This window comes from Xiphophorus maculatus, chromosome 1, assembly GCF_002775205.1.
Source record: "Xiphophorus maculatus strain JP 163 A chromosome 1, X_maculatus-5.0-male, whole genome shotgun sequence".
NCBI classification, from domain to species: Eukaryota; Metazoa; Chordata; class Actinopteri; order Cyprinodontiformes; family Poeciliidae; genus Xiphophorus; species Xiphophorus maculatus.
The window spans coordinates 3,754,402-3,776,563 of NC_036443.1; the positions used below are offsets into that span (position 1 = coordinate 3,754,402).

A 22,162-nucleotide genomic window follows, 5' to 3' on the forward strand; every position below is an offset into this window, starting at 1 on the left:
AGCGTCATCTTCACCACCTGTCATCTGCACTTCTTGACAAGGGTGACTATTTAGCAGCAGTCAAAAGTTTCCCTCTGCTGTTGTTGTAATCCATGTTCATGAGAGATTGACATGCTTGGTCGGCTGTAACTTCAGTCTGCCGTTAGCCTTAGAGGAAGGGATTGTTGATGCTGCTTTCTGGATGTCTCCAAATCAGGGATCTGAAACCATTTTTTACATGCTTCTTCTTAAATGCAAGGAAATTGTGAAACTGAGATCTGATTTCCCATATGTTGTAAGGATCTCTGTTTCGATCATGTTCGTGTTTATTGGCACATCAAGTATTTCCCGAAAATTACAAAATCCACAGAAAAAAAGAGATACTTGTATCTTCATTGCAATGGAAGTCTGGGCTAATGCCTTTTCAGTGAAAGCAGCTGGGCCGTTTCATCCAAGGTGTTCTTTGAACAACTGTTTTGCTTTTACATGGCCTTGCCCTGCAGCTACATGTTAGCATTGTGCACCAGGTCTCTCGGCCAGCCAAGTAGTGCAGACAGTCACTTGTGTTACTCTTTTTATCGACTCCTTGTTTAAACACTCCGATGAGGGAGATGCACTGAGGAGGGTTTTGTCTTTGCAAAACACTCAAAAAATCTCCAGAGTCTTTCTTGAATTGTGTGGCGAAGGATCCAGAAGTTGTGTTTTTGTGAAGCCAGACTTTGAATCTCTAGTTGAGACAGGACCACTACTAGTACTTTACTTGATGGCACCGTTCACTATTTGTTCTGTAATATTGGCTCAGCAGGGTTTTTTTCTTTTCACTGCTTTATTGAGCTGAAATGCAACTGCAGCTTTTCAGCTTTCCTTTTGATCAAACGATTTTGGTAGTACTTTTAGATATACTTTGAAACTCAGAAGCTTGTCGAATTGCTAAATTTGCAGTCGTGGCAGAAAGCAAGACTTCAAGCTTAATTCATTCTTCCTCGCTGATGTTTGTTCATGAAACAGAGGAAACATGGTTTCTCCAGCTCTGTTAGAGCTGCTACAGAGGGAAATAATGCACCTTCTTCTGCTTTTGCCTTTCTGACAGATTAACAATTCCAAGAAATTGGACAACTGAGAAGAAAATATCATCTCTAAAACACAAAAATTCATAACCAGATAACCATTCTCTCTATAAAAAACTCATCATAGCACATTTTTGATTTAAACCATACTTTATGCTTTTATTTTGAATGATCATCATCATGTGTAACAGCAGCATAAACATGTAGGTTCACATAAAAGGTCAACAATTGTTAAAAATATTTAAAAAAAAACAACAATAACACTGTCCAGCACTGTTAGTTATCAGAAATAGAAATATAGTACTCACAATCTGAGATGTGCAACATACTTTTTTAAATAGACATTTATGCATGTTTATTGAACATACATGTGGACTCCATTGTCCAACAGTGATATTATTTTAACTGGAGTCCTTCTGCCTCCAGGGACAGATCTGCTGGCTGTGCAGATTACTAACGTAATTATAAAATAATCTTTAAATGAAATCTTAAAGGCTGCTCCAAAATGAGGCAGGAGGATCAGGTTAATCTGCTTTCATGACAACATGGACAGTGTTACTGTTTAAAGAAGTTTTTTTTTTTTTTTTTCTGAGCTGAGTAACTTTTAAAAAAACACATATGTAAAGAGGAAGTGTCTCAGGGATGAACTTAGTGAGAAGCCAAATGTGTTTCTGACCACCAGTTGGAGAACACAGTGAAGCTACAGTATCTGCAGCTATGAGAAACAGAAAGCAGGAGGAGACCCTTCAATTTTTTACAGGCTTTGTCTGTAAGTTCATATTTTCATTATTATCAATAGTATTTGTTTTATCACTTTCATGATATAAACACAAGCAATGTCATATTTTACATAAATTCTGTTAACAAAATAACAGTCCAAGTGTTTATCTTACAGTTAGTCTTGTTTTGACCTCATCAGCATTCATTACAGGTCAGTTTTTCTTTCCTGTTTCCATACTATATAAAAGTCTTTTAGTCTTATCAGAACATTAAAATAATCATATTAAATTTTGTTCTTATAGGTCAGATCAGGTTGGCAGGGCGAGGATCAACTCGGTGCTCTGGAAGGGTTGAAGTTTTCTACAGCTATTCCTGGGGAACGGTCTGTGATGATGAGTGGGACATAACTGATGCTAATGTGGTTTGTCGACAGCTGGACTGTGGTCCAGCTATCAGTGTAGTTGGTTCTGCTCACTTTGGTCAAGGACTTGGACCAATCTTGCTTGATGATGTTCGGTGCTCAGGAAATGAAAATTCTCTAACCAGCTGTGCACACAATGGTTATAGGAAACACAACTGTGGTCATGGTGAGGATGCTGGTGTGGTCTGTTCAGGTAAAGGAAAAATGCTTTACAAATATTAAAATGTTCAATTTTAAATGTTCAGACATATTAGTCAGTGTAGATTTTTGGCTGAAAGCATTTGAACACAAAATGAAAGGTAGCGCTTACGTGTGATGTGTTCATTGATTCTCATAATCAGCAGCTTCCTCTGTGTACCTCTGGATTCAGTGGCTACTGACATTTTCTTGAATACAGTGCTGGGTTTGTTTCCATGAGTTTGATTATTTCTTCCATAGCAGCCACTATGTTTAGTTCTTTATTAGATGCTTGTGCTCTGTACCCTGTAACATGTTCAAAATAGCAGAATAAATCCATGCATCCATCTAATCATTCATTAATAAATATTGCAGAATTATTGGCTTCTTCATATCTTCCAGATTGATGTGTAACACCTGTTGATTCTCCAAAGTTGTGTCGTCATGCACCTGTATGGTTAAGCCTTTATGATAGCGATCACATTTGTTGATGCTCAGCTAATCAAATGGATTTAATTCGTATTTCTTAGCTTCTCCATCTCCTCTTCCATTCTATGAAAGCAGCAATTTTGAACTTAGTCTTTCAAACAAAGCTGTTGTGTGTTGATGACATCTTTATTTATTAAAGGTAGTCACATTAAATCTCTGCTTTGTTTTCTTTGTTTTTATTATTGAGATGTTAGATCTAAACCAGCTAAGCAACTGGTACAAGATGCACAACAGGAAGATTGTATAGCTGACTGTGTAACACAGATATAAATTCCATTTGACTAAATATTTGGCTTGAATATCAGTGTAATTGTCCATGTACTGTGTTTCAGTACATGTCAGGGTTAATAGTTTCTGTGCACCAGATTTGAATAAATGTTCATAACTAAGGTAAAGCAAAGCAGGTTACAAAGAGAAGACAGCAAAAGTAATGTCTTTCATTTGCTATTTTTCTTTCTAAAGAATAATTCTATAGCTTATCTCTTTCCTGTTACCAGAATCTGCAACCAGACTGACTGGATCAACTTCCTGCTCTGGAAGAGTTGAGATCAAACACGACGGCCAATGGGGAACAGTCTGTGACAACGGCTGGGATCTATCTGATGCTCAGGTGGTCTGCACACAGTTATCCTGTGGTTCAGCATTAAATGCCACTTCATCAGCAGTTTTTGGTGAAGGAACCGGCCAAATCTGGCTTGATAAAGTGAACTGTACAGGAAGTGAAAGCGCTCTAACTAACTGTCAGCATTCAGGGTTTGGGACACACACGTGTAATCACACTGAGGACGCTGGTGTGGTCTGCTCAGGTGAGAAAATAATTGAATTAACACATTTTTAAAGTTCACACACATTAGCCAGCATTGGTTTTGTCAGAAAGCATTTAAACACAAAACAAAAGGTAAGGCTTCTGTATAGTGTGTTTACTGATCAGAAAATGACTTGAATCACCAATCAAGACTATTTGGAAAGCATTCTCAGTATAGGCCAATTTATCTGTGTTTCCTAGTCCCGTATTGTATAAAAGTATTTTATTCTCATTGGAACATTGACATAAATATGGTGAATTTTATTTCTTGAAGGTCCGGTCAGGTTGGCAGGTCCTGGATCAACTCGGTGCTCTGGAAGGGTTGAAGTTTTATTTAGATATACCTGGGGAACGGTCTGTGATGACGAGTGGGGCATAGCTGATGCTAATGTGGTTTGTAGACAGCTGGACTGTGGTACAGCACTCAATACAACGAGTTCTGCATACTTTGGTGAAGGAGATGGACCAATCTGGCTTGATGATGTTCGGTGCTCAGGAAATGAAAGCTCTCTAACCAGCTGTGGACACAAAGGTCAAGGGAAACACAACTGTGGTCATGGTGAGGATGCTGGTGTGATCTGTTCAGGTAAAGACAAAATGCTTTACTGATAGCATTTAAATGTTGAGTTTTAAATGTTTAGACATATTAGCCAGTTTTATTTTTGGCTGAAAGCATTTAAACACACAGTGAAAGGCAGTACTTCTGTATGGTGTGTTCACTGATCAGAAAATGATTGTTAACAGACTCTGTGATCAGATTGACTGGATCAACTTCCTGCTCTGGAAGAGTTGAGATCAACCACGACGGCCAATGGGGAACAGTCTGTGACAACGGCTGGGATCTATCTGATGCTCAGGTGGTCTGCAGACAGTTGAACTGTGATGCAGCATTAAGTGCCACTTCATCAGCTGCTTCTGGTCCAGGAACTGGTCAAATCTGGCTTGACCATGTGAACTGTACAGGAAGTGAAAGCGCTCTAACCAACTGTCAGCATCCAGGGTTTGGGACACACAAGTGTAACCACAATCAGGACGCTGGCGTGGTCTGCTCAGGTGAGAAAAGCTTAATATCACTGACTCCTGAAACAAAAAAATGCTGAAATAGTCATAGGTGAAGGGAAAACTCTCAGGACTTTGATTCAAAATCAACTAAAAGCACATCTGACAGTTTCTCGGCATAGATTTGTCTCTTAGTATGGATTTGTTTGATAACAATTTACACACAAAAGCATTTTTAAAGGTTCATTTTTCAAAGATTTTGAGAAATTAAATCTCATTCTAACTACTCTCTATTTTCCAGCGAATTTTCCACAGCCCAGGATCTCTATTAGCCCTGCTGGTTCGGTCACCTGGGGTCAGCAAGTCAACATCACTTGTTCTACTGCAGCTGCACCTTTAAGTGGAACATTTATCCTCCTATGGACTTTAGGATCATTCAGAATGAATCAGTCATCAGATTCCAACTCTGTTACCTTCAACATCCCTAAAGTGACCAGCGATCATCATGGAGAATTTCGTTGTCGGTATGAGATAAAGATGTCAAACCAAACCTTCCTCAGTAGCTCTGTTAATCTTAGAGGTAAGACTAAATAAATTGCATATATAGTGAAAGTTCAGCAGTACAACCAATTGTTTGAAATATATTCTCTATTTTTGGGGGGAGAACAGAATCAAGTCATTCATTAATCTCCCCAAAGCTCTGGGGACATTCATGACGGCTACATTTCACAAAATATTATGAATCTCTAATGAATTACTTTGCAACCTTCACCATCAACAGACATTTTTACTCTCTGTCTGGGTAAATAAAACATTTTTTAGACTCACCAACATTGTCTGACCTTTTAAATAAAAGACAACTTATATTTTTGGATAAATATGTACTCAAGCAAGTTTATCACTTTTATAGAAATACAATTTCATTGCTATAGTTAGATTTAAAAATGAAGAGAAACGTAACACTTTTGACAAACCAGTTTGGAAACATTTTCTTTCATGAGATGTTGATAATTTTGGGAAGTTATGTAAGAGAAACCCCATATCATTTCCTACCTAATGCTAAGAAAATTAGATCAAACAATTATTGATTTTAGTTTCATTCTTTTGTGGATACGCAATGCAATTATTTGAAGGAAACGCTAAAATATGCTAAAAACTTCCATTTGTTATTATATTCATCTGTAAAAACACTAGTTGTTTTTTTTTAATCATTTTTACTCAGTTACTCAGAATCAATGTGGGATTTCCAAATTGACACTTGGGGCCCGAGGTTGCATGCTCTTGCTTAATAAACTCTGATTCTAACATCTTACCTGGTTTATTTCAGATTTTATTCATTTCTTTTTCCACATGTTTTGAATAGGGTTTGGTCCCATATGATTGGGAAAAATCTATAATTAAACCAATCCCAAATTCTCAAACTGCTGATCCTCGAATACCAAAAATGGCATTACATGGAGATGTGGGTTGGGAACCTTGTGAAGTTAGATATATTGCAGATATGGTTAGATTATGGAATAGGTTTATTAATATGCCAGACTATAGATTAACAAAAGATATTTTTCTTTGGGATTTCACAAATGTGAAAAGGTATGCTTAGGCCAGACAAATGGAGAAGATATTTGAGGAGGCGGATTTTCAGTACATTTATAGGAATAAATTAAGATGTAATATTCGACACCTTAAACAGTTGCATTTTGAAGTTTATAAACGTTAGTGGCCAGTAAATATCTTACATAAACCAAAATTACGCACTTAAATTTTGCTAAAGGATGCTGATGGTCTTGAGCCGCATGCATCATGGAACTTGTCTAAAAAGCAAAGTTCAGATCTGGCACTTTGCCTTTGGCTTTTCAGACGGGACATTTTCCTTCAGTCCCAGAGGAAGACCGAAGACGTTTTTTGTGTGATCTGGGTGAAATTGAGAGTGAAGCGCACTTCTTGTTTTATTGTCCCTTGTACTTAACGTTGAGAAATGATTTATTTACTAAAATACTTGATGTTTATCCAGATTTCTTTTATTTAGCAGATGAGGATGAAATGTGTTATTTATTGAAGTATTTTTTGTTTCAGTTAGCACAGTTTATTTTGAAGGCCTGGCATCTTAGAAAGAGGATGCTTTTTGTTTAAAGAATATTTAAGTCTGTCCGCATGTTTGTGTATGTTTTATTGTATTTTGTAAGCCCGTGTGGACTGGGCACCTGTAAAGGTGTATGACACATAAAATAAAGACTACTACTACTGCTGTCTTTCAGTGAACCTTCCAAAGCCCAACATCTCTATAAGCTCTGCTGCTGAGGTCATCTGGGGTCAACAACTCATCATCACTTGTTCTGTTGAAGCTGCACCTTTAAGTGGAACATTTATCCTCCAAAAGACTTCAGGGTCACAGCAAATGATTCAGCCATCAGTTTCCTCCTCTGCTACCTTCAACATCTCTAAAGTGACCATGAATCATGATGGAGAATTCAAGTGTCAGTATCAGAAAAGGATGTTAAGCCAAACATTGACCTCTCCATACAGTGACTTTGTTCGAGTTACTGGTAAGATGAATTAATTAATTTGAAAATGCAGTGAAATCAAGAGTTTTTTGTTCTGTTTTGAGAAAAGAAAAATTCAAGTCAATAAATCCCATTATCCATGGGTCCCAAAATATCTGGCAATATTCAGGAAAGATACATTTCAGTAACAAAATACTCTTTTTCAGTGAACCTTCCCAAGCCCCTCATCTCTTTTAGCCCTGCTGCTGAGGTCACCTGGGGTCAGCAAGTCACCATCACTTGTTCTGTTGCAACTGCTCAAGTTCATTCTGGAACATTTACTCTCCAAAAGACTTCAGGCTCGTTCAGAATGACTCAGTCAACATATTACAGCCTTTCTTCCTTCTTCATCAAAACTGTGACCCTGGATCATGATGGAGAATTCCTGTGTCATTATCTGTCAAGGGAAAGATACTCCTCAGTCCGTGGCGACGCTGTTCGTTTTACTGGTAAGATTAAATAAACTGAGTAAACAATGAAAAGTCAGAAGTGTAAAAATCAGTTTTTTCAAGATTTACTCTATGAGAAAAGCATGTCAGGTCATTGAGTTTAATCACCGTCCTGTCTGTCCTAAAAATTACTGAAACATTCAGAAAAGCTAAACTTGATTTGAAATCAGTTTTTAATAGGTTCCAAGCCCAATTCAGCAAGTCCACCCCGGCACCCTGGTCCTCTATATGGCATCAGGGGTGTCATATAGAGGACAACTCCAAGGGCCCCTGACCGACAGGGGGCCCCTCCCACAAAGCATTGTTTTGTTTTTTTTTCTCTTATAGAAATAGAAGAAAATTGGTGGCCATGTCAATTACAAAATTAATCAAATAGTGTTTTTAAAATTGTTTTTTCCATATTTGCACTGACACCCCCCTGGATCCGCATGAAATGGTTCGTTCCTGCTTAGCGCACTTGACGGTGTTCACCAGCAGTCAGTGCAAGACAAGAACAACTGTGGCAGCAACTATAGGGATATGTCCATATACCTAGAACATTTTATTTTTATTAAAAATAGTTATCGACCATTTAAAAGTCCAAATAACAATAGTTGTACATTGAAATTATAAAAATTAATTTCTAATCAATATTCCATCAAAATATTCTAAAAATGTTTGCATATGTCCTTGTCTACAAAAAGAAGAATATGAATTATGTCTCTTTGCACAAACTGTATGTAAAGATGTTTAAATAATAATAAGAAATGTTTACCTATGCTTTTAACAATTCTGACATAAAAACAAAAGTAAAAAATTCAGAAATCATCCAGACATTACCAGATTATTCCCAGATTGTCTGACCCACATATAGAATAGTATGGGTGTTTTATATATTCAATGGTTTTTCAAAGAAAAGGTAACGGCCGTTTTAAAAAATAAAGACCCAAATTAGTAAATTATTGAAAAAAAATACAACCTCCGATGTTGGATTTTTGATCAAGACTGTATAAAACTGAACATATTGTGACAAAGTCTCATCCCCTCTTTTTCATCATTCTACTTTTCATTGGCATTTTCCAAATAAAACAAACTGTATGAGCAATTCACATCCAACATTATAATTGGGAGCAAAAGTAAAACTTTTGCTTGGGAGCTATTCTACTATTAGACCTTTTATCCTATCTAATTTTTCCAGGTTCTTTCCGTTTTTTTGGTCTCCGTCTTGATGTGGTCTCAGGAGATATGTCCATTTTTCCATGATGTAGAGTTCTTCTATCATCCCAATCCAATGTTCATGACAAGGGGGTCCACCTTTCTCCATTTCCTCCAAACTGCTTTCTTAGTAGAAATTAACTTTATCTTTATCAGTTACCTATCCTTTACTCTCACATTTTCTTTAATATTGTTATAATTACACAGGAGTAGTATCATGCTGCTCATAGGAGTAACACATCCCAGAATCTTCTTTACAGCTGCCGAACAGCCATGCCTTGCATTGGCTTCCCCGGACTTGGAACTCTAATTATATGAAATGTTACAAAAATCTAAGGCAGGGGTCTGTCTTCGAGAATCTAATTACTGTGCATTGAAGTCAAATGTGTGTCCCCTTATGTTTTTTTTTTTTACTGCATGACCATTACCTCTCCAAATTCCCAGAATTCATTCAAGCCAGCAAGTTCTTAACTCTGTACCCTTTGCGTTCATAAAGGAGGACAACAGCTCCTCTGTTTGTGACACGGTTATTGACAAAATCCCCATCAGAAATTAAAGCTGTTTCTTTTTTTGTTGTTGATACAGAATCTCAATTGAAAACAAAACTGTAATATTTTCAAGCAAGCCTCATTCAGATCTGTCATCACAACATTTACATCCTAACTGGAAAGTTTACATTCAGTAGCAAAACCATAAAATGTATATATTTTTTTCTTTTTTAATAGTTTATATTCACAAGATTTTATTTTCCTTTACCCACAGTGAATCTGGAGAGGCCCATCATTTCCCTGACATCCCCAGATGGAGGGTTGGTCTGGGGTCCAGGAGGAGCAGAGGTTACCAAGGGTTACGGCCTCTCCTTCACTTGCTCCATTGACCCCAGATATCCTCAGGGAGATTTCTCTCTCATCTTCTCCGGCTCCAACATCAGAGAAACCAGGCCAGCAGTCAAACACTCAGCCTCCTTTAACTTCCCAGCTGCTGAGTTTGAACACCAGGGCAGCTACAGCTGTGTGTATGAGGTTACCATGGCTACACGGACGTTCAGTTCTGCTCAGGCAGAACCCATTAGTCTGGCTCTTAAATGTAAGCAACAATATAATTTGTGAAAAGTACATTTAAATCAAAAACAAAATTGAGTAAAATTACATACTGTGTATTCCTGTTAGGTAAACATGCCAAACCAGAAACAATATAAAACTCTGTTTCCAAATGATAATTTCAATTATAAAAAGAAATATACAAACCATGTATCCTCCTTGTAGAAAAAAAAGCAATTTCTCCCACAACCTGAGAACTGCTTGTTTCATGAAATTTGGAACTTTGGTCTTGTGTTTTTGCTTTATTTGAGGTTTTGTCAGTCTTTTCGAATTTCACTCTTTCTTTCAAGTTAAGATTCCTTACAACTTATTCCAGTAGTTGCAGGGTTTCCCCCCAGAAAACCTGCTAAGCCTGGTGGCACACCGTGTTTTTGTATTAAAAGATGTTAAGTTGTCAGGAAATGTAAAAATATTACTGGGTAATTATATGTTACTGGAAAAAATCGCCAGTGAAACACTATTTAAACCCACAACTAGTCTTAAAAACATAAAATCAAAAAATACAATTAAAATGAATATCAGTTATTTGCACTTCTGTCTGATTCCATAAGGCCCCCCAGGGCTTCAGGGGCCCCATATTTTAACGCAGTGTTTTAACAAGGAAGGTGGTGCCGGTCGGTTTGGCTAGTTTTCTCTAGTATTTTTTGTTTGAAAACTACTTTTACTCAAGTTATCATTTCTTTGATATGAAATTGTATTGCTCAGAGAACAGATAAGCAGCTCAGCAGATTATCGGCTCTCTTCAGTAGAACATGTCTGGTTTTAGGAGTTGGAATGTTTACAGCAATCTAAAACATTTTGACCAAGTGTTTTCTCTCCTAGCCTCTTCACGGGTGCTGGTTTCCTCAGTCATCTGTGGAATCCTGCTGCTGGTCCTGCTGGTGTCTCTAGCAGTCTGCCTGGGCGTCAGGGGGAAACTCTGCTCTGAACGGTTCATACCGTCTGGCCAAAACCAAAGTCTGTAATCAAAGAGATACAAGTTTTTGGATTTAAAAGTAACCAATTGCTATTCTGCAGTTTATTCATAAGTTATTTTGTTTCTCTTTGTTTCAGTGTCTTTCCAGCACTTAATCACACAAGACCACGAGAATGATTGTGATGACTTTAATCAACAATAATGTCAAGCAGACCCTGATCTGAGACGATTCAGTGGTGTAGAGGATAACTGAGAAGCAGAACAAAGATCTGAAGAAGACGAAGAAAGCACGGAGGATGAAGACGATGACTATGTGAATGTTGATATGAATTCTAAAAGAGCTATTTAGTAAAAAAAAAAATTTGACAATTTGTAATAGATTACATGTTTGATCTGCAGTGAAATACATTATGGCATGTTTACTTATGTATTTGCAGCGAAGGCCTGCAAGGTCTAAATGCTATCAGAATCGCTAACATATATCTGCAACCTAAAGTAATACTTTACACAAAATTGCTTGATTAAATTTTAGTAATTCACATCCAATAGTCTATTGCCATTTTTTAAATAACGTTTCTCTTGGCTATGCGTTTGGTAATATTCATATTTCATATGAATTCTAACATACAGTATATTAATATGAATATGAATATTTTAAATGCACAATGACAGGAGCAGACTGAGTTGAGCTCTCCACGCTAGTCCAGTAGAAGCAAATAGGTTTTGTCTTCCGCTGTGATTTGTCTGGAGGATTTGTGGGCAGTAAAGTGGCTCTCATGTCGACTCTTTATTTACGCACTTTCTGCATTCGAGAGCAAAGTCGCTGATCTGATTGCTTAAACCCGGCCACCACATTGTCTGACGGGCATGTCGACTGCATGTAACCTATCTTGGAGACATTTGTGCATCTCTTCCAAAACTGAGTTTCTTAAGTTAGCAGGAACCACTAACCTCTTAGTATTAAACCCAGTACATCTCTATCAGGCCAGTAGCGCTTCGCTGCTCCCTCAAACTGGTTCCGATCCGGCCAGCCTTCCACACTGGACATCACTTGAGAGGTCATGATGTACAGCTTTCTGCTTGTAGGGAGACCTTTTAGTAGAGATTCTTCATAAATATTAGTGTCTTCCATAAGATCTGTGTCTGTGTGGGAAATAGATTCTTTTTTTTCAACTTTGAAAATGTATTGATATACTCCACCTACTTGTGTGCATTTCATTTTGTTCATATCTTTTACCATTTCCATTAAAATCCCTCTTCAGCTTCATGGTTGCATTGTGCTCATAATTCATCTTTGCAGTGGCTTTCAATGAAGGAATTCTGCTACTGCTAGTGTGTGCCACTCAATTTTCACTCTGTTAATTAATCAATCAAGTTCATTTGTATAGCACATTTCAGCAACAAGGCAATTCAAAGTGCTTTACATCATAAAACCCCCAAAATACAGTCATACAAGACACCACATGGTAAACCAGTAAACATTACATTTTGTCAAGTGCCATCGTTGCGCATCAAAATGTTGGTCAATGTTTCATTTATTATGGTTCAAAAGCAACTTTTAACAGGTGCATTTTTAGTCTGGATTCAAATGAACTCAGTGTTGCAGCTGTTTAGCAGAGTTTTGGAGTTCGTTCCAGATTTGTGGTGGATAGAAGCTGGATGCTACGCAGGCCCTGCGGCAAGGGGGGTGTTGGGGGGGGGTCTCCCGACCACAGAGTCAGCTGGCTTCAATATAAGCATGAAGTCCCCTCTGCTTATATTTGCGTCTTTAATAATTGGTATATTAAAGATGCAAATATATTTAATATTTGCTATGTTGAAGACATATCATATCTGACCTGCTATGTGTAATTCAGCAGGGCACAGGTTTATGCTAATTCAGGGAGAGCCAGAATCACATCATTAAAAAATACAAAGTTTGCACTGACAAGGAGTCATTTGGTTTACACAGACGTTACTTATTCTGTTTTTGGCATTTTTAATAACCTTTTGATTGTTACAGGATCTGATGTTGTCGATGTTTTTGAGAACTTGATAAGATCAGACAATAAAAGTCGACTGTGATAATTCTTCACAAATAATATTTCTAAATGGTGAAACTGTTCTCAACTGTATGCAAGCATTGAGCAAATTACAGACTCATTCCATAAATCATAATATGACTGAAAAGTTCCTTTGTTAGAATTCCATCACCAAGTGAAATACATTATATATTTATATATATATAATGTATAACATCAGCATACACATGTAATCTAATTACATACGTTTTAACATATTTATATTTCGTAGTATGCTTAATACCTGCTTAAAGGTTATTTTCAAAACATACTATTAATCTGACAAGCCTCATCAGGATGCAAATCCTAGTTTAAGAATACAGTCTTATTTATTGAATAAGACTGTATGGCATAATTCATATTTAAGTTTTGGCCGTATTCTTAGCACAAAAAAAGGAAAAGGCCTTCGGGTAACTGGGTGCATCAGCGCCCCCTGCTTCTCGCTGTCCCCAACAACTTGCAACACAAAGTTACACCCATATCCCCTCGACACATGCTTTTCTTTTAGAGCTGACAGAAGACGCAGCTTCTTTTGGTTTTGCTTTTTTGCTGAGGAAGCAGTGCTTTTGTCACTTCTTGAATGTCAGTAAATACTAGGTAGGATTTGGTGAATCTTACCGATCATGTTTGAGACAAAGTCTTCTAGGTTAACACCATCACAGCGTTCACACCCTACAGTTCCTTGAGCCAGTGCAAGGCACTGCATGGGAGGCACTTATTATTCTACTTATTATTCTCTAAATTTCCCTTAGGTACTGTGTGAGGTTGTTTGTCTTAAAGCCCACTTCAGTGCTGCCACATCTGCTGAGGCTGTGATTGATTTCAGTTATAAAACAAATGTCATATGACAGGATCAGGTTAATCTGCTTTCATGACAACATCAATAGTGTTACTGTTTAAAGAAGTGTTTTTTTCTGAGCTCAGTAACATTTTAAAAAAACCACATACATAAAGAGGAAGTGTCTCAAGGATGAACTTAGTGAGAAGCCAAATGTGTTTCTGACCACCAGTTGGAGAACACAGTGAAGCTACAGTATCTGCAGCTATGAGAAACAGAAAGCAGGAGGAGACCCTTCAATTTTTTACAGGCTTTGTCTGTAAGTTCAAGTTTTCATTATTTTTGACAATATTTGCTTTGTTTTATAACTTTGCTGATGCACAGATAAGCAATGTTATATTTCGCATAAACGTCTTACTATCTATTAACAAAATAACAGTCCAAGTGTTTATCTTACAGTTAGTCTTGTTTTGACCTCATCAACATTCACTACAGGTCAGTTTTTCTTTCCTGTTTCCATACTATATAAAAGTCTTTAACTCTTATCAGAACATTAAAATAATCATATTAAATTTTGTTCTTATAGGTCAGATCAGGTTGGCAGGGCGAGTATCAACTCGGTGCTCTGGAAGGGTTGAAGTTTTCTACAGCCATTCCTGGGGAACGGTCTGTGATGATGAGTGGGACATAACTGATGCTAATGTGGTTTGTCGACAGCTGGACTGTGGTCCAGCTATCAGTGTAGTTGGTTCTGCTCTCTTTGGTCAAGGAGTTGGAAAAATCTGGCTTGATGATGTTCGGTGCTCAGGAAATGAAAACTCTCTAACCAGCTGTGGACACAATGGTTATGAGAAACACAACTGTCGTCATGATGAGGATGCTGGTGTGGTCTGTTCAGGTAAAGGAAAAATGCTTTACAAATATTAAAATGTTAAATTTTAAATGTTCAGACATATTAGTCAGTGTAGATTTTTGGCTGAAAGCATTTAAACGCACATTGAAAGGCAGAGCTTGTGTATTGTGTGTTCACTGATCAGAATGTGATTCACATGATTTGTGACACTTATTACAACAAGTTACTTATTTTGCCAACAAGATTTAACTTATATGTTAGATGCAGAACAGAAAGTAGCTGATGTGCCAAGATCTAAAAATTCATATATCTGATTGACATGATTACATTTATTGGACTTTATCTAAATGGAAGCTTTTTCTTTTCTCCCCATTGTTTGACCACAAATGTCTCTAGGAGACATATTTCTTTGAGAACAAGATTCTGTAGAGGACTTAAACCACCAGTGTTTCTGTTGTCAATGTACAGAATCATGTGATGTCTTTGAATACATGTCCTATAAATCAGATATTTAGCTCCGTCTTTACTGATGGGCCCAGCACACAAACAGCCTTTCATCCTTTCAAAAAAAACATTTTGTCTCTCAGTTTCTTCTGCTTGAACTGATGACACTCCACTAATGTGTGTTGTTCACTACAGGAAACACAAGACGACTTTACTGAAGGGTTAAGGCTTGTTGGGTTGCTCAACTTTCCCGCCCTGTAGTTTGTTCCTCCCTCTACATTCATTGCTGTGCAGAAACAAATAATTAACAATAAAAAACAGTGACAACACAACATGCTGTCAGACATGTTGCTGTTCTAGTCAGATTAATATTCTTGAAAGTCCATAGTTCATTTTTCATTGTAGATCTGGATTTACACAACCAAATCCTGATCCCTGCACCCAATTCTCTATCATACATCAGTAAGCCTCTATACAATACAATAGCATTTAAAATGGCATTTAAATGTTCACTTTTAAATGTTTTGATGTAATGACCAGTACATTTTTTTTGTTTGAAAGCAGCTAAACACAAAATGAAAGGTATTCTTATGTGTGATGTATTTACTGATCAGAAATTGACTGAATCTCCAATCAGTGCTATTTAAAAAATACCTGATTCTCATCATCGGCACATTTCTCTCCGTCAAGGCTTGGAGTTTTCTTGAATATGGTGATGGGTTTGTTTATATGATTTTGATTATTTCTTTCATAGTAGCCACTGTGTTTAGTTTTTCATTTGAACAATGAATCACTCCAGTTTATTTGTATGGCACATTTCAGCAACAAGGCAGTTCAAAGTGCTTTACATTGTGAAACCACAAGAAGAAGTCATAAAAAGAAAATACAGTCAACAATTGAGAAACCAGTAACAAATATTACATTTTGCCCACCATCAAGATCACCAATACACACATCATACACACTTAGAGATCTGGAAGGTTGATGCAACTACAGCAGATCTTTAATGTATTGTGGTCTTAAGTCGTTCAGTGTTTTATAAACTAACAGTATTTTAAAGTCCATTCTCTGAGCTACATGGAGCCAGTGGAAGGACTTTAGAATTGGGGTGATTTCTTTTTACATAGAGTGTAATTCAGATATAAATTGCTTATGAATGAATCTTTCCCCTGGGAGAGTCAGAGTTTGTAGTTTCCTCTCTCCAGATTTAAATATTTTTTATAATATTTTATCATGTGGTCAGTCTGACAGAGGTGAAGCTGGCATGCCCTGTCTCCACTGGGCCGTCTGACCACAAAAAATAAATTAACTGACAGTAAAAGATTATTATTTTTAGTTGTGGAAATGAATAAACTTTTATTCTCACTTTTCAGCGGACTTTCCCAAGCCCAGCATCTCTACAGGTTCTGCTAAGGTCACCTGGGGTCAACAAGCCCGTATCACTTGTTCCGTTTCTGCTACAACTTTTAGTGAAACATTTATCCTCCAAAAGACTTCAGGATCATTTAGACTGACTCAGTCATCAGTTTCTTCCTCTGCTACCTTCAACATCCCTAAAGTGACTCTGGATCATGATGGAGAATTCAAGTGTCAGTATGAGAAAATGATATCAAGCCAAACATTCACCTCCCCCTTCAGTAACTCTGTTCGTCTTAGAGGTAAGATTAAATAAATTGTGTTAACAGTGAAACTTCAGCAGTACAATCAGTTGCTTAAAATGCCTGCACTATTTATTTTTCACTCTCAGTGAATCAGATCATCCATTAGTAAATACTGACATTAGCAAATTTATCATTTTTTAATAAAAAAAAAACAATTTCTTTTGTATTGTTTGGTTGTAAAAATAAATAAAAATATAACCCCTTTTTGAAAAGACAATCAAACCATTTTATATCTTGTATGTTGATATTTGTTGTAAGTGATATAAAAACCTTCCACATAGTTCAGAGCCTATCTGTCATGCACTGTCTCCACTGGACCGTCTGACCACAAAAAATAAATAAACTGACAGTAAAAGATTATTATTTTTAGTGTCATTCAGTTGTGGAAATGAATAAACTTTTATTCTCACAACTTACTGTTTTTCAGTGAACCTTCCCAAGCCCAGCATCTCTACAGGCTCTGCTGAGGTCACCTGGGGTCAACAAGTCAGCATCACTTGTTCTGTTGCTGCTTCACCTTTAAGTGGAACATTTATCCTCCAACAGACTTCAGGATCATTTAGACTGACTCAGTCATCAGTTTCCTCCTCTGCTACCTTCAACATCCCTAAAGTGACTCTGGATCATGATGGAGAATTCAAGTGTCAGTATGAGAAAATGATGTCAAGCCAAACATTCACCTCCCCCTTCAGTAACTCTGTTCGTCTTAGAGGTAAGATTAAATAAATTGTGTTAACAGTGAATATTAGGCCAAATAAATATTTATGAAAAATCCATAATCCATCTTCTCAAATGGCCATGCCTCTATGTGGAATAATATTCTTCTATTCCATGTCCATGTTTACTACAGTGAGTCTGGAGAGGCCCATCATTTCCCTGACATCCCCAGATGGAGGGTTGGTCTGGGGTCCAGGAGGAGCAGAGGTTACCAAGGGTTACGGCCTTTCCTTCACTTGCTCCATTAACCCCAGATATCCTCAGGGAGATTTCTCTCTCATCTTCTCCAACTCCAACATCACAGAAACCAGGCCAGCAGTCAACAACTCAGCCTCCTTTAACTTCCCAGCTGCTGAGTTTGAACACCAGGGCAACTACAGCTGTGTGTATGAGGTTACCATGGCTACACAGAGGTTCAGTTCTGATGAGGCAGAACCCATTAGTCTCATCATCAAATGTAAGTAACTATATATATTTGAGAAAAGAACATTTAAATTTCAAACTTTGAGTAAAATACCTTACTGTGTATTCCTCTAATCTCCTAAAGGCATTATTATTATTATTATTATTATTATTATTATTATTATTATTATTATTATTATTATTAGTTAAACATGTCAAATCATGAAAAACACAAAATTTGTTTTTCAAATGATGATTTCAATAATAAAACAAGCAAACAAACAGAACATATGCCCCCTCATGATAAAATAATTTTCCAAGATCTGGTTTGTCTCTGATTTGTTTAGGTCTGTTCCAACGTTCCCTCTGTATTTTCAGCCATTTCCTCATTTCTATTTAAGCTTCTTGCTCTTCCTCTCAGCTGCATCTTGTTTCTAATCTATCACCTGATGTACGTTCAGCAATCAATTCCCTACTGAAATACAGTTGAATGCAAATATTTACATACACCAAGTATTATTGAAACAGCTTCCAGAGGAAGTGAACGAATGTGTTCGGTCCATGTTGGTCGCACTCCTAAATATTGAATTAATTTCTCTCTTCGCAGTGGAGGATGGTCGTTTACAGTGCAGACAGTTTCTAACAAGCTTCTTGGCATGGAACTGGCACATTAGATGCGTCACTGGCAAATGTTAGTGATTGGGTGAAACTCAAAGCCTCGACAGGAGCATTCGTTTCTCAGCAGCTGTAATAGAAAATTTCATCTTTTGCCGTATTTCATCTTTGATGGAACTGATGATATTTTTAACCATTTACTTACTGATTATAGCTGCTGCGTTTTTGACATTTTTGCAAGATGTGTTTTTCCATTAAAGAAGTTTCCAGATAGTGTTTAGATGTTTCCACAGCTGCGATAGCAGAAGAGACCTGAAGACGTCTTGGGTAAAATGCTTAACCTGGAAATTGTCTTAAAGGACTGACGTGTGTGAAATGTAGTCGTACCCTCGTTTGACCCTGTGCCCATGACTAATTGACAAAGAAAAATTTGAAGAATTAGAAGTTTCTCCTGCTCTCTTTCCTGTCATAAAATCATCCCCATCCAAGAGGTGAGGGATAGTTCATGAGGTGGGGGTCAGGATTGTCTTGTGGTCCATCTGGCAATAAGATAAGATCAGACTTTGGGTGGGTCTTTGCCTTGCTGTGACTATATAACCATGTGATGTGAGTCGTTCAGGGCTCGTCTCCTGACTGCGTTCAGTGAGACGGGTCTTCGAACGCTTTTGCCTTCGAATAAAGAAACTTAAAGACAAAGATTAATCTTTCTCTTATTGTTGAAACAGCTTCTCATTCTTTGATAAATGAAATTTCCATAACAGCAGCTGAGAGCCCAGACCCTCTGGATGAAGCCAGCTGTACTATAAGGAGCTGGTTTTCAGCAGGCTAGTTTCCTTCCACAAGCCTCTCACATTATCTTGATGGAGTTCTGGCCCATTACTCCTGACAGAACTGGTAGAACTGAGTCCTTTTTGGTAGGCGCCCTCAGATCTCAGAGCTTCCCACAACTTCTCCGTAGGACGCAGATCAGGGCTCTGCGATGGCCACTCCAAAACACTGACTTTGTTGTCCGTTAGCCACGTTGTAACCACAGACTGCATGCTTCAGGTCATTGTCCATTTGGAAGACCAATCTGTGCCCAATCTTTTACTTCCCGGCTGATATCTTTAGATGTTGCATCAACATTTCTACAACATGTTATTTCCTCATGATGCCATCTAGTTTAGGGATTCCACCAGTTCCTCCTGCAGAAAACCGACCCACAATATGATGCTGCCACACCCGTACTTCACAGTTAGAAAACGACTCAAAATGCCCCTGTAGACTTGACCATGGCTTTGTTGTGGCCATTCCCATTTACTAAACAGAAGGGATAAACAAAGAAAACAAAAACAAGTGTAAGAGTCTAATATTTTCACTTCAAGTTGTATATATAAAGATGTATTACTGCTGGGTCATTTCAGGTTAGGTGGTCTGTGACTGTTTATTAAATAGGTTAAGTGTTCCTCAGCCTGAAAACGTTTGTAAAATGCAGGTTTAGAGCCATAAACTGACCAAATGTTTTCTCTCCTAGCCTCTTCACTGCTGCTGGTTTCCTCAGTCTCCAGTGGAATCCTGCTGCTGGTCCTGCTGGTGTCTCTAGCAGTCTGTCTGGGCTGCAGGAGGAAACTCTGCTCTAAACAGCCCATACCGTCTGACCAAAACCAAAGTCTGTGATCAAAAGATACAAGCTCATGCATTTAAAATCATTTCTACATTTTATTCATAAATTCATTTGTTTCTTTTTTTTTCAGTGACTTTCCAGCAGTTAAACACACAAGACCTCGAGAATGATTGCAACGACTATGAAAATATTGATGCATTTCACTCAGTAAAGGAACTGGAGATGGACGAAGAGTCAACAAGTGATGATGATTATGAGGAAGCAGAGCCTCATTTAAGACAAATCATTGTTGGTGTCAAGAATTACGCATCATCAGAACAAACATTTGAAGAAGACGAAGAAAGCACTGATGAAGATGTCTACGTGAATGTTGATGCAACCTGGAAAAATAATGTAGTGCAAGCTAAAAAATGTGTAAATGAGTATCAATAGATGAAAGCTGAGAATTACCAAGACCAAATTAGGTACAAAACAAATATTTAGCTTCAAAGAATCTAGCTTATATATAAGAAAATGGCTGTGCCTGGGTCATAGAGCAATACACAGTACATGATATATATATATATATATATATATATATATATATAGAAAATAGAAAATAGAAAAAACACTAAAATGATGTATACAATTTATAAACACACACACACACACACACACACACACACACACACACACACACACAGACACCCCCTCAACCCCCCCATATACATACATACATATATATATATATATATATATATATGTTTATAAATTGTATACATCATTTTAGTGTTTTTTCTCTGTTAAATAACATCGCCTTTTCTAGCTGCCTGTCGCTTTTAATATTAGCACTTAGCAGGATTACCATTAACATCAAAGCCATCCCTGTTGCATAGCTCTTTCCTATCACAATACGTTATCCAGAAGAGTATCTGATTCAATAGTCTGTAGAAAATATTGTCTCCTTCATAGAATCTTTGCAGATTTTGTTAGTTTATTTCCAAACTTCATTTTTAAAGTGCTGAAAACATAAATAGCTACCTAAAGTCTTCTTCCCACAGTGGAACCTTCCACACTGAAGAGTTTTGTGGTTTGGGTGACCTGATTGTGTTTGGTTTGACATGAATACTTGATTAGATCAAAGAAACCTATCTAAAAATAAAATGGCCGCCGTGCAGTCGTGTGTCGAGTTGTGGGAGGATAAAAATATGAATAAGATCATCTCATTATAGGTGATTTATTAAATAAGAAAAACTAACAAGAGAGGAGACAGGAAGGACTGAGTGACATTTCAGCTGAAAAGGTGATTCCTTAAAAAAGGAGGTGGTAGACTAGGAACTGGTGCAACTTTAAAAGAAAGCAAGCAACTGAAGCTGAGCTAGAAGAAAATGGCTGACCAAAAAAACCACAGAAAGAAAACAGAAACAGAAACCAAACATCAGGTTTTATCAGAAATAACTAACATTCAAAACAAAAGAAAAAAAGTCTAATACAGGAAGTAAAACACCGATTACAGGGAAATACACGTTTTTAAAGAAAACAAGAAATAAGATTGACAGAGAGAGTGAGTCGGAGTGTTGTTCCCTTTTTTGTTGGTAAATTTGAAAAAGACCTAAAAAAAGAAGTAGTTTTTCCTTTTATTAAACATCAGAACATTTATGCAGTTTTCTTAATATATTATGATAGGTTGTTAATTCATTTAGTTTTGCTAAAGTTATTAATTTATGTTATTCTTTGCATAAGCTTAGACTGCCCTTATTACTATTTTTACTTTTTTTTTGGTTATTACATTGTAATTATTAAAGTAGAAATGCTGCCATAATGTTTCATGTGTTTAACTGTAAAAAGCTTGAATTTAGTTAACTTCATGTCAAAATAACTAGTTGAATCCTAAAGACAAATTAAATACTAATGTAGCCCATCCTCTCTACATTTCTTTAAAAGTCATTGTGTATGGTCTTAGCTGTGAGAAGGGAGGGTATCCTGTAGTGGTCTGTCATACAGCAAAGCTTTCATAGCTTTTTTCAAAAATTACTTTTCAAAATGGTGATAAAAACTATCATATGGTCTTAGCTGATTAGTACTTGGCTGGTGCAGTTTTTGCAAAGTTCTTTTGACATTTGAAAGCTGAAATTAAGCTCTAGAATAACCAAAGACATTGATATGTAGGTACAATAAAGAGCTTCTCTCCTCA

The 22,162-nt window shown here is 37.1% G+C and overlaps 1 protein-coding gene across 1 annotated transcript; it reads left to right on the forward strand.

Moving 5' to 3' along the window:
• The first annotated feature begins 1,702 nt into the window (after nucleotides 1-1,702).
• LOC102219912 (immunoglobulin superfamily member 1-like) lies at nucleotides 1,703-20,515 on the forward strand. The gene is made up of 19 exons (XM_023340443.1): nucleotides 1,703-1,815; nucleotides 1,942-1,977; nucleotides 2,069-2,380; nucleotides 3,351-3,659; nucleotides 3,933-4,244; nucleotides 4,403-4,711; nucleotides 4,959-5,237; nucleotides 6,913-7,200; nucleotides 7,365-7,646; nucleotides 9,603-9,926; nucleotides 10,763-10,897; nucleotides 13,921-14,013; nucleotides 14,154-14,189; nucleotides 14,281-14,592; nucleotides 16,365-16,649; nucleotides 17,080-17,364; nucleotides 17,503-17,826; nucleotides 19,900-20,034; nucleotides 20,120-20,515. Exons 1-19 carry the CDS (start codon nucleotides 1,764-1,766, stop codon nucleotides 20,419-20,421), a joined length of 4,410 nt encoding a protein of 1,469 aa, XP_023196211.1. The 5' UTR covers nucleotides 1,703-1,763; the 3' UTR covers nucleotides 20,422-20,515.
• Nucleotides 20,516-22,162: the final 1,647 nt, after the last annotated feature.